The sequence below is a fragment of the Pollachius pollachius genome, assembly GCF_949987615.1.
Source record: "Pollachius pollachius genome assembly, chromosome: 2".
In the NCBI taxonomy this organism is placed as follows: domain Eukaryota; kingdom Metazoa; phylum Chordata; class Actinopteri; order Gadiformes; family Gadidae; genus Pollachius; species Pollachius pollachius.
In genome coordinates, this window is record NC_136935.1 from 23,436,640 (window position 1) to 23,450,658 (window position 14,019).

General features: G+C 41.1%; 1 protein-coding gene across 1 annotated transcript; it reads left to right on the forward strand.

Moving 5' to 3' along the window:
• Positions 1–3,039: 3,039 nt before the first annotated feature.
• pnpt1 (polyribonucleotide nucleotidyltransferase 1) lies at positions 3,040–13,629 on the forward strand. Its single transcript, XM_079730267.1, has 28 exons — positions 3,040–3,224; positions 3,619–3,679; positions 4,075–4,149; positions 7,015–7,120; positions 7,854–7,903; positions 8,037–8,100; positions 8,192–8,239; positions 8,468–8,581; positions 8,704–8,890; positions 9,297–9,348; positions 9,513–9,570; positions 9,677–9,773; positions 9,870–9,972; positions 10,100–10,170; positions 10,384–10,420; positions 10,529–10,595; positions 10,700–10,789; positions 10,903–10,956; positions 11,194–11,303; positions 11,763–11,834; positions 11,943–12,006; positions 12,097–12,180; positions 12,314–12,397; positions 12,597–12,703; positions 12,924–12,979; positions 13,073–13,151; positions 13,222–13,269; positions 13,360–13,629. The coding sequence occupies exons 1-28, from the start codon at positions 3,106–3,108 to the stop codon at positions 13,513–13,515; spliced, it is 2,313 nt and encodes a 770-aa protein (XP_079586393.1). The 5' UTR covers positions 3,040–3,105; the 3' UTR covers positions 13,516–13,629.
• Positions 13,630–14,019: the final 390 nt, after the last annotated feature.

Below are 14,019 nucleotides of genomic sequence, written 5' to 3' on the forward strand. Positions count from 1 at the left end.
ACGGCTTGGTAACCCAACGGAGGAGTGTCGAAAAATGTAGTCTCAGCGCTGAGACTACCTTGCCCAACTTTTGGCGGTGGAAACGCTAATATAAGCAAACCGAGCCTCACCGAACCGCACCACTCGGCGGAAACGTCAATATAATGGCGCGTTTCCACCGGAGGGTGCGGGTCGGTTCAGTTCACAAAGGTGCGGCACGGATCCCGTTCCCACCGCCAAAAGTGGGCGTGACCCAGACTGAGCCGTATTGAGCCGTACTTGTCTTGCAGTACTCCTCCGTTGGGGTACTGAGATGCTTGAAAGGGGGCCGGCAAGTTCGAGCTACACACACCGTCCGTTGATTAGTCGACAGAATCGCACTTCCGTGCGACAGGGGGATAATAACACCAAACACATTAGCGCGAAGATGACGCGCTCAACAAAATGGCTGCTCCCGTGAAGAGATTTATTAGGGGACCCCATTGTTTCTGTAACTTTTTTTTCCCTCAAATTCTGTAAAAGTCATACTGCAGCCTATACCGTAAGTCGAAAACTCTTGAAATTTTCAGGTATGGTTACCAATAACCCCCACTACCCATAAACCCAAGCTTGTGGTACTGCACCCAAAGGTGGCGCTATTGTAAAAAAAATCATGAATTAGGCTTATTTCTCCTCACCAGATTGGCCTGGACTCAAAATTCTTTCAGAATATTAATCTCTAGAATCAGATGCATTTATAAAAAATCTTTACTTTTCCCACGATTTCATCTTAAAGCTAAACATGATGAAAAGATTCACAGGCTACAAAAAATTCAACCAAGCCTCACAAAAATCATCAAACAAAATTTGTTTTATTTAGTTCCATTTGAGAAATATTGGCCAATAAAGTTGGAGCAGTAAGCCCATTTTTCATATATGACCATTTTGTTATTGTATAAAAAAACATACGACTATTATTAGGTGGATACTAATACCCCCACTACCCATTAACCCAAATTGTGGTACTGTACCCAAAGGTGGCGCTATTTAAAAAAAAATATGAACTAGCCTTATTTCTTCTTACTAGATTGACCTGGACTCACACATTTTTCATCATATTAATCTCTTAAATCAGATGCATATTTTTCACCCTGGTCTTCTGCTCTAAAAATGCTTACTTTTCCCACAATTTCATAGAAAAGCGAAACGTCCACAGTCTCAACCCATTTTGCCTATATGACCATTCTGTTATTGTATAACTACCATACGGCTATCATTAGGTGGATACCATTAACAGTGCAAATTTTCAGATCTGTACTCTTTTAAAGATGCCGTTAATTCTCTTGTGAAATATGTGCTTGGAGTTTTCTTGATGTTGTGTGCTTATCAATCGACATTTTCACCATGTCAATGAGGCATGCAGTTCAGGAATGTCAGTGGCTCAACGGGAAAATGCTGTGTACGGGTGATCCTTAGGTTGAGAGTTCGAATTCTGATTAGAGCATTATGAACAAGCTGAACATTACATTCTGTCATGGCCACTCATTTAAGAAACACAACATTGAACAGCACCTGAAATTCATCAGGCAGTCATTCATCATTAGTTTCCAATAATCAGGCTGCGAAGACACAGTATGGCATAAAAGGGAACTCCTTCGTTAACCATTTTTCCTTCATTATTAACTCTGTCATATTTATGTTTCTTCTGTTAGTGTTCCTGACTACAAATGTTTAATTTCCCCAGAATTTCAAAGATTTTTCAGGTATATCCTTTGAAGAAAGCCCTTAATTCACTTGAGAAATGTGTGCTTTGAGTTTTCTGGATGTTGTGTGCTTATCAATAGACATTTTGACCATGTGAATTAGGCAGCAGTTCAGGTTTATAAGTGGAACATCTTTCCTTAAATATGACAATTATGTTATATAATCTTCCATTACTAGTGTGTTCTTGATTTTTAATTTTGCTTGGACCCCGTTAATCACCGCTTGCAGTTATATTTGTCTTTGTATTTGTACCACGTTGGTCATTTTAATGTTGATTTTAAATGCTCTCATCAAATCGCCTACCTCTACAAAGCCGATGTGTGGATATTAATACAAAAGAGGACACAAACAACAGGTGACTAAAAACAATCCTATTATTCCACATTTCTTTAAAAATATATAACGGCCGGATTTGTCGGCCAATCAGATCGCGGTTATGCAAATACACTCCACGCGTTTCCTGGATCCATTTTGCAAGAACAAGCAGGAAGAAGCAGGAAAAATCCGGCCGTTATATATATTTTTTAAAGAAATATGGAATGATAGGATTGTTTTTAGTCACCTGTTTGTGTCAACCTTTGTATTTATATCCACATATCGGCTTTGTAGCGGGAAGCGATTTGATTGGCTGCAGTATGAGTCTACAGAGACTAGTAGTCCCCTATATGTCAGACACACCCTCGGTCATCCGTCGACGAACGCATGTATTGTGAACAAGGCGTAAAACATGGCCGCCCATTCATTCCTATGAAAACTGCTCAATGGCGCAGGGCAACATCAAGGAGAGATTTACTTCCGCATCATGGGCGCCTAGCCACGCCCTCGTGCATGACGTGCCGGATGCAGAAATATTCTCGTTGTGTAGCATTGTTAGCATTGTAGCATCATAAGCGAGAGGTCTGTCTACACATCCCTCGGCGACTTTAAGTGATAAAAAGTCAACAAAGTGCCTAAAAACCATCAACGTCATTCATGTTAAGCAAAAGGAAAAACCTTGGACACGAGAAGTTAACGGAGGGCACTGAGCCCTCTCGGATGCTGGCCCAAAACAACATTTGTTTCACTACGACTCCTTTCAGCTGCCCACCTCTCCTTCTCCTTCAAAGAATTAATCAATAAAACGGGCATTAATTCATGACAGTATTTTGGGCAATCTACATTTTTTATTATCAGCAACGTTAAGGAGGATCTTCCTCCTTCTCCTCACTGATTATGTCGATGACACGGGATAGTTTGGATGTTACACATCACCCGTCCAATTAGGAGCTTTACTGATCTCCTATATCCGTACACGTGATGTCCATCATGGCAGCCCCCGTGTATGCACCCACACTGTTGTAAACTAAAGACAGCACAAGCAGTTTCATTGTGGTGGTTTTAGATATGCGGTATTTATTACGGCTGGGGCCGTCTTTTACCAACTTAAATGTCCGCTGGTGTCACCAAAGTGTGTACAACAGCAATGGTACTATCCGCAAAGTGGCAGTGGATTTAGGACACAAGTGAGTTGACATTGTCTCTAAGCTCGTGTTTACATACATACATAGATACATAGATACATAGATACATAGATAGATACATACATACATACATACATACATACATACATACATACATACATACATACATACATACATACATACATACATACATACAGTGTCCCATTACATCAGAACGCATGCGAGTTTCTCTATTTGCAAAATGGTTCATTGAATGACTTCGTTCGGGTTGCTTCGTTAGGCTTCAGGGCTTGCTGTCCATTGAAATGAGTGATAGGAACCTGATCTATAATTCAGTGTTTTCCTTTTGCTTGTATCCACAATAGTGGGGAAATCAAGTTTTACAGCCACAGGTTGAGGTTGATGGTGTTCTCTCTCCCGTTTTGTGTTGGACTAGAAAACTGGAGATCTCCACTGGGCGTTTTGCGAGGTTCGCTGATGGAGCTGCTGTGGTCCAGGTATGAAGGATTGACGATGTCCGTGTACCAATAAGGACCAGCAATATGATGTGTGTAGCCCACATAGACTTGGGTTATGTAGCCAGCCAGTAATAGTTCTTGTTTTGTTTATTTTTCTTAATGGCTGTCTATCCATCTGTAGCTTCCGGAATGTAAGTAAATCTGAGGAATAGTTGAAAGAAAATTTACATTTAGGGCATTTGGCAGCGATTTTATCCAAGGTCTTGCAATAAGTACATTTGTCAGCAGAAGGTGAAACAATATATCTAATAAATTAATCTCAGAAGGAAAACCCAACACTATTGGCCACTACCATGCATTGAGGGGCCCTGGACAGAATTTGAACAGTACATGCTAGAAACATTTATATAACCTACTCCCTTGTCTTTCTCAAGCTGGGAGACACATCTGTGATGGTGACTGCAGTCAGCAAGACCAAACCCTCGCCATCTCAGTTCATGCCTCTTGTTGTAAGTCCTCCGATCACAACTCCTTATTGTGTCTTCTTTTCCATACTCTCATAGAAACTTCATTAGTTTTGTTAACTTACCTTAAATTCATCCCTCAGTATCACGACATTGAAATTGAAGTTAATGTGTGTGTGTGTGTGTGTGTGTGTGTGTGTGTGTGTGTGTGTGTGTGTGTGTGTGTGTGTGTGTGTGTGTATATATGTATGTATATATATCAATGGCAGCTGGTGGTTTTTAAAGTGAGGGGGGAAGGACTGCGCGCTTGGTTGCCATTGGCATGCTTGCACTGTTAGTGGCGTATGGTGGCATAACTATGTGAGACTCAAGTTGTTTCAGGGTGTTTTGGTGAACTACAAAATAGCAGGGAGGGATAATTATGTGAATTGATACAAATCCACCAGTGGCAGCAGTACTTTGAAAGCTGGTGGGCAGCATGTCTTGGACAGAAGGAAAGGATGCAAAGCCAATTAGTCAAATCAGGCCTACTCTTGATTTGTAAAACTGAATAATAAAATCTGGGCCTATCATTGGTCCTATTTTTGCCCTCAATGACTGAAGCTATTGGTTGTAATTTGGCTATGTGTATTTTCAGCTATAATTGTTTTAAGAAAAATGAAGACACAAAACCAAAAGTGATGCCATTTAAAATGCATCATGCTCTAAATCATTCACTAACATCCTTTCCACAATATCAAACAGAACGGTCAGAGTAACAAACAATTAAAAGAACAACAAGAACATTATTTCACAACTATTTACATGGGCTGTAAGCCTAACATTGTTTGAGGCAAATGTGGATGTTAATGTATGTTTCAGAATGTTGGTCATTGTGTTATTAGCCAGTTAGCCAATTAAGAATGAGGGACTTCATTTATAGATCAAGCCAATACTCCTCGCGGGCTCCGCATCTCGGCCGCGGGCAGCCTGGCCGCGGGCTCCGCAGCACGGCCGCAGGCAACCGAAAGGTTGCTCTGTTCGTCAATATAAGCGAGGAGCCGCACTGTACTGCAACGACCAGTAGCGCACCGCTCGGTGGAAACGAGGCACACGACTGAGCGGGTTCATTGGTTCTCGTAGCCTAGACTTGAGGGGATAACCCCTCCTGTCGGGCTGCTCCACAGCCAGGGCTCCTGCTTATTGGTTCATAGCACAGCCAGGGTTCAAGCCTATTCGTGATTAGACGTAGGCGGGATCCAGATCCCTTATCTAGTCAAACCCACTCAGAGGAGGACTCTCTCCCATTGAACCCCATGTTATTCACCGGCCACCAACACTTTCGGGGAAATTAATGGGAGTCAATGGAGGCTGAGGGAGTAACGTCCTCCCTGAAGTAATTGTCAATAGGGGGTGCTAATGTCCCTTTACCCAGGGAAACGAACATTACATAAACAAAGGCATTAAAGTAGATATATTTAAGGGCATTAATTCATTACAGTAGTCTGGACAATCTACATTTTTTGTTAAGGAGGATCTTCCTCCCTATCCTCTCTGGAGATGCCTCCACTGATATATATATATATATATATATATATATATGTATGTGTGTGTGTGTGTGTGTGTGTATATAATATATGTGTGTGTGTGTATGTATATATTTTTCGCCAAGGCTGAGATTTTAAATGTTGTTTCGGCCCGGCATAATAATTGTTAAATACTAATTGTTGTCCAGATGCCAGGAAGAGTGTAATTGAAAGATCACATATAGAGAATCATCCGGGGGGGTTATTAACTTATTCTTCCATTGTCGGTAAACAATGCAACTGTGCTCGCTCAGACCTCTCACTGATGATCCTACAATGCTATCAATGCTAGTTAACGAGAATATTTCTGCATCCGGCACGTCATGCACGAGGGAGTGGCTAGGCGCCCATGATGCGGAAGCAAATCTCTCCTTGATGTTCATCTGCGCCATTGAGCAGTTTTCATAGGAATGAATGGGTGGCCATGTTTTAGTCCGCTGTCCTTTCTTTAATATGTCCATAGGTTCTAGCCCTACTGTTGGTACGGAGAACTGAGTGAAAAGACTACAACCACCCCCCTTTCCGGTTCCGGTCCGGTTTCCGTTTCATTTACAAAGTGCTGATTTACAAAATGCCAAATAAAACATGACAGAAACTGTATTTCGCTACGATACTTGATGAGGAACATCAATGAACACCACTAACCACTTGATGAGTTTCACATTTCTGAAAACGAACGTTTAGGGGTGTTTTAAGGACAGGTTTGTGAATGCCCATAGCCAGCCATTGTAAAGAAAACAACTCTATTTCATCCTAGACAAACCAGACAGGGGGCTCAATGTTCAAAATACCGGAATTGTCCTTTAAGGGGACAGTTCAACGTCAAGGTCCGCCGCACAGCATATATAAGTGGAAGTACAGAAAAGCATAAACATAAGTTTAAAAACAAATTTAAAGACATCTTCACAAAATACAGAAATTTAGAAGACCCTCTGTAACATGGAGATAAGTAGACTGTAGTTTTGTAATATACATGGTATTTTATTTATAATATTTATTTATATATGGACATTTATATTATCCATATGTGGTTATTCATAATAAATATATATATATACTGTATATATATATAATTAGTTATTACTCATACTTATATACATTCTTTGACAGAACTGAGTAAATATAGTTTTTATAGCTTTTTATTATATATACTCACATGTTAATAATATAATATTGTATATGTTTGTATGCATGTGTGTGTGTGTGTGTGTGTGTGTGTGTGTGTGTGTGTATATATACATATATATATATATAGTGCCTATTTATAGGAACTAAGAACCTTAAGGGATAATTCCAGTGTGCAGTGCAGCGATGATCACTAAACCTACATGGCTGTCACTGACAGGTGGACTACAGGCAGAAGGCCGCTGCAGCAGGTCGCATCCCCACCAACCACCTGAGACGAGAGCTAGGCACCACGGACAACGAGATCCTCACCAGTAGACTCATAGGTTGGTTTAGAAAAAGCTCTGTCCTTTAGTCACATGCCTACGTTTAGATTTGTTTAGAGTGTGACCCCATGTGAATTCTAGAGTAACAAGTTTAGAAAATGTAATAACCAAAAATAATTAAAGAAAAAAGTACTGCGAAAAAGCCAGTTGAATGCAATATTATTGGGTTTACCAACTTTATCAGCTGAAATTAAAATATTCTCCTGCTGTTTATTTTGCTTTTGCATTGCACGGAAACATCCGGCTGATGATTGTCTTCGACCAGATAATCCAGATTATTTCACAAAGCATTGTGAAATACATTGTTCCTGATGCATTAATAACATTCTGAGTGTGTACATGTGTACACACTGTAAGTTTCCATAAAAGGACACCTCTTCATTTAATAATTCCAAATCAATGCGCTCCAACACTAAAAAGAACGGTCAATAGAACATTAAACAGATGTTTCATTGACGACTCAAAATGTTCAAAGCACTGCAAATCAATATTTTCATCAACCGATTAAGTCAATAAAACACAGATAAAACATTAAAGATTAACAGAATTCATATCAAATCATTTTTGCTAACTGTGGTATTTGGAATAAACTACTCAAGGGTTTCACTTGATTCGAAAATAATGTTCTAAGGTGTTCTAAGCAAACTTGGCTTTGCATTCACTGCATCACAAACTCCATTTTGCAAAATATTTAAATGACAGAGTCTTAAGCTATTTATCTTCTGTATCTTAGATAGGGCCATCAGACCTCTGTTTCCTGCTGGTTATTTCTACGACACCCAGGTCAGTGACATTTCTACTTTCCTTATGTTATACCTTGGTTAAAGTGTATGCTCTTTTAAGCTGGTTGTTAAGAAGTACTTATATATATATGGTGTGTGTGTGTGTGTGTGTGTGTGTGTGTGTGTGTTTCTAGGTTCTGTGTAACCTGCTAGCTGTTGATGGGGTTAATGATCCAGATGTATTGGCTATCAATGGAGGTGAGTCGGACGCCAGATCATATTTCGGTTTATTTTTTCTCATTACTTCCAGCTGTTTTTGGCTAAAGCCAAACCTTCCTATTTGTTACAGCCTCTGCAGCTCTGGCCATGTCAGACATCCCCTGGAACGGACCCATCGGTGAGTCATGCATCCAAATGCTGAATATCACAAATTGTTAATACCTTAAACTGAAATCTTTGGTGATAGAGGGTAGGGTACATCCTAAAAGTATCTAATGGGAACAATAATCTCTAGAATGTAGAGAAAATATCTCTATCATTTACATGGCAGATAACAATAACAGATGTCTATTATTATCAAGTCTTTCTGGGTCATCATAAAAGTGTGTGTGTGTGTGTATGCCAGGTGCGGTGCGGGTGGGTTTGGTGGAAGGAGAGTTCCTAATCAACCCTACTAGGAAGGAGATGGGCTCCAGTTCTCTCAATCTCATACTGGCCGGAGCTCCTAGCAGTCAAGTTGGTAAGGCAACATTTTGCAGGTCCTTTGCTAATGGTTTTTGCTAATACGGTTGTCTGCTTTTGCGTCTAAATACAAAATCTCTGTCTCTCACTCCCTCACTCTTACTCCCTCTTACATATCAGTGATGATGGAGGCATCGGCGGAGAACGTGCTGCAACAGGATTTCTGCCACGCGGTGAAGGTTGGCGTGAAACACACCCAGCAGATCATACACGCCATCCAGCAGCTGTGTCGAGAGAAGAAGGTCAAGAAGCGCACCCCCGTCAAGATGTTCTCTGCCCCAGGAGACATGGTGGAGCACGCCCGACAGTAAGCCTTTGGGTGTTAAAGATATTCTCACACACAACATAAGAATAGGTGTGGAAAAACAATTTTTCAATGACAAATAGGTGCATGAAATTGACTGGGTTAAACAATTATATACAATCGTGTATATACAATCATACATCATGATTGCTTTTTTTTTTGTCATTTTGACGAAGTAAATAAGGACATCAATGCAGTGCAGTATGTATGTATGTATAGACTAATTTTAGAAAGCAATTCCTAACAATGCTCTGTGACTGCTATCTTATGTTCAACTGGAACAGCTGCTTTTTAGTTAAGGCAGTGGTTTCTGCATCAAATACCTTGATTTTTTTAAAAGTCATGTTGACCAAGGCCCGATACCGCAATACCTGTCCTGTATATGACTTTAGATCTTGCCTCTGTGCAGGTTATCCGCAGATAGAATCTACTCCGTTTTCAAAGACTCTTCCCATGATAAGGTGTGTCATTTTTAATTTGTTTGCAAATCACTTGTCCTAATCTTGGAAAGATGTGTGAGGAACATGGAGCCTGAATGGCCTGCCCAGCTCTTTATTTCACAGTCTGCATGGCCACCGGTGGTTGTTGTGCATGTTTACGTTATCACTTACTTCTTTCATTTTAGATTTCTAGAGACGATGCAATCAATAAAGTACGACTTGAAACAGAGGAAGCACTGAAAGGTGAACCATTGATTTCAAGCGTTTTATTTGCTAAATACAGAATGTGTATGTGTGTATCAGAGATATACTTCACTACATTATAGCCTCGTTATCTTTACCATTGTAGTGAAATACCCTCAAGCAGAGCTCTTTGAGGTCGTGGAGTGCTTCAACACTGTGAGCAAAGACATCTTCCGCAATCTGGTGCTTCATGAATATAAGAGGTGAGCAATGTGTGTTACGAACTGATCGGTGGAACTCCTTAGTGTGCCCTGCGAGTTGGTTTGAAGCCTGTGCAGTAAGTGTGTATTGGCTACCAGGTGTGATGGCCGAGACCTGACAGCACTGAGGAACATCTCCTGTGAGGTTGACGTGTTGAAACCACTCCACGGCTCTGCCTTGTTCCAGAGAGGACAAACACAGGTAGGCAAAACGCTATTTCACTACTGGACCGGAGTTCTGTCCAACTAGAAAATCTATCTGTACATATAAACCTGTTTGGTGTCAGACATGACCTATATATGTGTTTATGAATATGATTCATCAACAGGTACTCTGTGGCGTAACGTTTGATTCCCTGGAATCCACTGTAAAAGCTGACCTCATCACGACAGCTCTAAGGTAGTTTTTAATTCATGCAATTGTGGTTTTAAGAACCTGCTTTGAAGGGCTGACAATATCAGGATTATTCAGATTGAAAGAAAACACTGTAATCTTTGATTGCCTGCATATGTTCGTCTCCTGAGCAGGTTTGGCACCGTTGTACTGTTAATAAAACCCTTTTTCAAATCTGTGTGTATTGATTAAAGTCTTCTATTTATTTTGTCACAACAGTGGTATAAAAGACAAGAACTTTATGCTCCATTATGAAGTAAGTAAGCTTAAATGCTGTAATAACTTGTGTTACTGTAGTATTAATGACCTTCGTCCTGTATTTCATAACTGTTATTGACCCTACATCACATATCCTTCTTTTCAGTTCCCGCCATACGCTACCAATGAGATAGGCAAGATGGGGGGTATAAATCGGAGAGAGCTTGGTCATGGTTTGTATATGTTCAGCTTCACATGTATTCAACCTGCAGGGCATACCTGTACCCTCTCTGAAGACCAGAGTTCCTTTTAATGTAAGCGTGTTTGTTTCACTCAGGGGCCCTTGCAGAGAAGTCTCTAAGACCAGTCATTCCCAAAGACTTTCCTTTTACCATCAGAGTCACCGCTGAGGTGCTGGAGTCCAACGGTGCGTGCTGCTCATGGCAGTCTCAGAATCCCTCCTATCACACTAGACCCTATCCCGTGTTTGTCTTGCTTACTAGGAAAGAGACTCAATATCATCTGCTGTCTCTATATCAGGTTCCTCTTCTATGGCCTCGGCTTGTGGAGGAAGTCTTGCGCTTATGGATGCAGGTACTTGGCCCACAACTTCTTTATTTACAATGAATCCCAAAACACAACATTCAGATGACTTAACTTAGAGAACATGTGCAGAAACATTTATGTTGTTGGTTTGTTTTACCTGTTCTTTAAGGGCTGTCCTTACTGTATACTTTTCATATCAAGCAAGTAGGTTTTCTCTAGGAGTACACAATAAACAGCAGACGGGGAGAGCAATATGACATTAGAGAGGTTTGATCTCTGTTGTAGGTGTGCCTATCTCCTCTGCTGTGGCCGGCGTAGCCATTGGTCTCATCTCCAAGCCCAGCCCAGAGAAGCCAAATGAGATACAGGATTACAGATTACTCACTGACATTCTGGTGTGTAGGCTTTCAGATCAATGTTTTATTTGAAGTTGCTGGAGGTAGGATTTGAGAACCATTGTTTGTTAGTTGATTGTTTCAAATAGGCTCGCCATCCATCAGCTGTAAGTGCGCTGTCTGCGTCTTCCTCTGTATAAGACCATTTGGATTTTAGACTACTCTCATATCTGACTAATCAGGGCATCTCTTCTGTGACTTGTTCGGGGAATCCATCTTGCCTGTCGATCACAGGTGAGTGAAATGTAGCACTTCTCAATGGGGGAGAAACGTAGGGGAGAAGGGAGCAGAGAGGTACAAGATGTTATTTTGTTTAGTTTTCAAATCTTGCTCTCTAAACACTCTCCTGTTATGACTCTCAAATCTTAGTTACAGCACTTTGTAACCTTCAAAAATAAGTAGTATATTCCCTATATTCCTTAATTTAGAACATGATTTATGGTTTGTTTTTCCACACAGGGAATAGAGGACTACCTGGGGGACATGGACTTCAAAATGGCTGGAACAATCAAGGGTATCACTGCCTTACAGGTGAAATGATTAAAGGCTGGGAAAGTAGCAATGCCATTGTAATGCTTGTGTTTTCAGTTTGCGTGCCTAAAAGTGGACGTGTGTTTTGAGATTACTCTTTTTTTCCAGGCTGATGTAAAAATACCAGGCTTGCCCTTAAAACTGGTCATGGAGGCTATCCAGCAAGCTACAGGTTGAAACACTCATTCACACCACCGCTTAACGGTAAGCCAGGGCATGTATCAGCACTGAGAGTTATATGTTTGATACAAATGTTTTCCAGTGGCTAAGAAGGAGATCCTTGCCATCATGAACAAGAGTATAGGGAAACCCAGGAACACCAGGAAGGAGAACGGCCCTGTTATTGGTAAGTTTAGGGTAGTTGTTAAAACTGTGGTTGCTCCAGTTTTCACTCACTTCTCCCATTGAAGCTAATGCCATGGACCTGTATTCTGCACTCTTTAGTTATATACTTGAGTGTGTTTCTTTCTTCCTTGTAGAGAACGTGCGAGTGCCTGTTTCCAGAAGGTCTCGGTTCGTTGGTCCCGGAGGTTACAACCTCCGCAGGCTCCAGGCTCAAACAGGTGACCTCAAACTCTTACAATGGAGACAATGTTGATCATTTTATCTACATTATGGGAAAACATACATCAGTGGGAATTACACGATACAATGCATTAAAACACCAAATTCAGTACAAAGAATGGCCTCCTTTAGAGGGAGAGAGAGCAAAACACACACACACGCAGGAGTGGAAGCTGATTCATGCTAGTCTCCTTTTAGGTGTGACAATAAGCCAAGTGGACGAGGAGACCTTCTCTGTGTTTGCTCCAACGCCGGGGGCCATGAACGAAGCGCAGGACTTCATTACTGATGTTTGCAAAGATGATGTGAGTCTATATCAAAAGGCCTTCAGAACTTATTTACAAGAAAATACATATCACTGGTCGAATAAAAAGCACAACCGCGAAACCAAAAAGGTAACTGATTGATCCCAATATATTACATTAGTGTCACGCCTAAGGTATTTTATTGTGTTAACATGAATGTGTATCCGTGCGTGTGTCTTCATGCGTGTGTCTTCATGTGCGTTTGATCTTTTTCCTTTAGCAAGAACAGCAGTTAGAGTTTGGTGCTGTCTACACTGCCTCCATCATTGAAATAAGGTAAGGTCTATCCATTTTCCCCTAAAGAATACATCAACACACAAGTCACACTTAATCTGAAGGAAATTCTTGTCACTGTTCTCCTTGCTTCAGGGATATCGGAGTCATGGTGAAACTGTACCCCAATATGAGCGCTGTTCTCCTCCACAACTCGCAGCTGGATCACAAAAGGGTGAGTGTCTGGTTCTTTGGCCACTCTTCTTTTCTTTTTGAATTCTTATAGCTTTACTCTGTTCTTTTAGATCAAACATCCTTCAGCGCTAGGTTTAGAAGTTGGACAACAGATACAGGTGAGCATCAGCTTTTAAAACATGTCCTCTTGCTCTGATCAAGTGAAGATGGGGAAATCTTAATTGGTTGTTTCTGTTCCTGTCCCACAGGTCAAGTATTTTGGACGAGATCCGACTGACGGCAGAATGAGGCTTTCGCGAAAGGTTCTTCAATCCCCTGCGGCAAGCTTGGTCAAGACACTCAGCGAGAAACAGAGCATCACCATGGGAACGGGAGCGGGACAGGCTCCCGGGACCCCTTCTTGATGGGCCCAATGGGACATTGTGTAGTGTCCATAGTCTATGACCGTTGTCCTCACATCAGGTGGAAACGGCTAGGACAGAAGTGTAAATAGAGCAACAAACTGAGGAGTTTGTCTCCAGGCCTTTGACGTTATGTTTTAGAATAAGGTTTGTTTTGTCTTTACATCATGCTTTGGAATTAAAGTATTTACTTTTTACATGACAAGTATTCTTTGGTTGTGTATGTGTGTATTGCGACTTAAGATTTTAATGATTTTCATTATTCCTCCGACCCAATGTGTTCACTGATTACCTTTTAGCTTCCTCACCTCCGCTTGCCTTCAGATGGGGGGTTGCAGCAGTATTGGCCTAACGTTACTACAGGCTCTCTTGGAAAAGAAAGTGGCAATAGAGAGACTTGAAATTTAGGCTTAATACCTTCTAAATGCTCTTGCAGAGCTTCTTATATCCTTCTGGTGGTCCTAAACCCCAACCTGCTTTGATCAAATTTATCAAACCCCTTTCTCA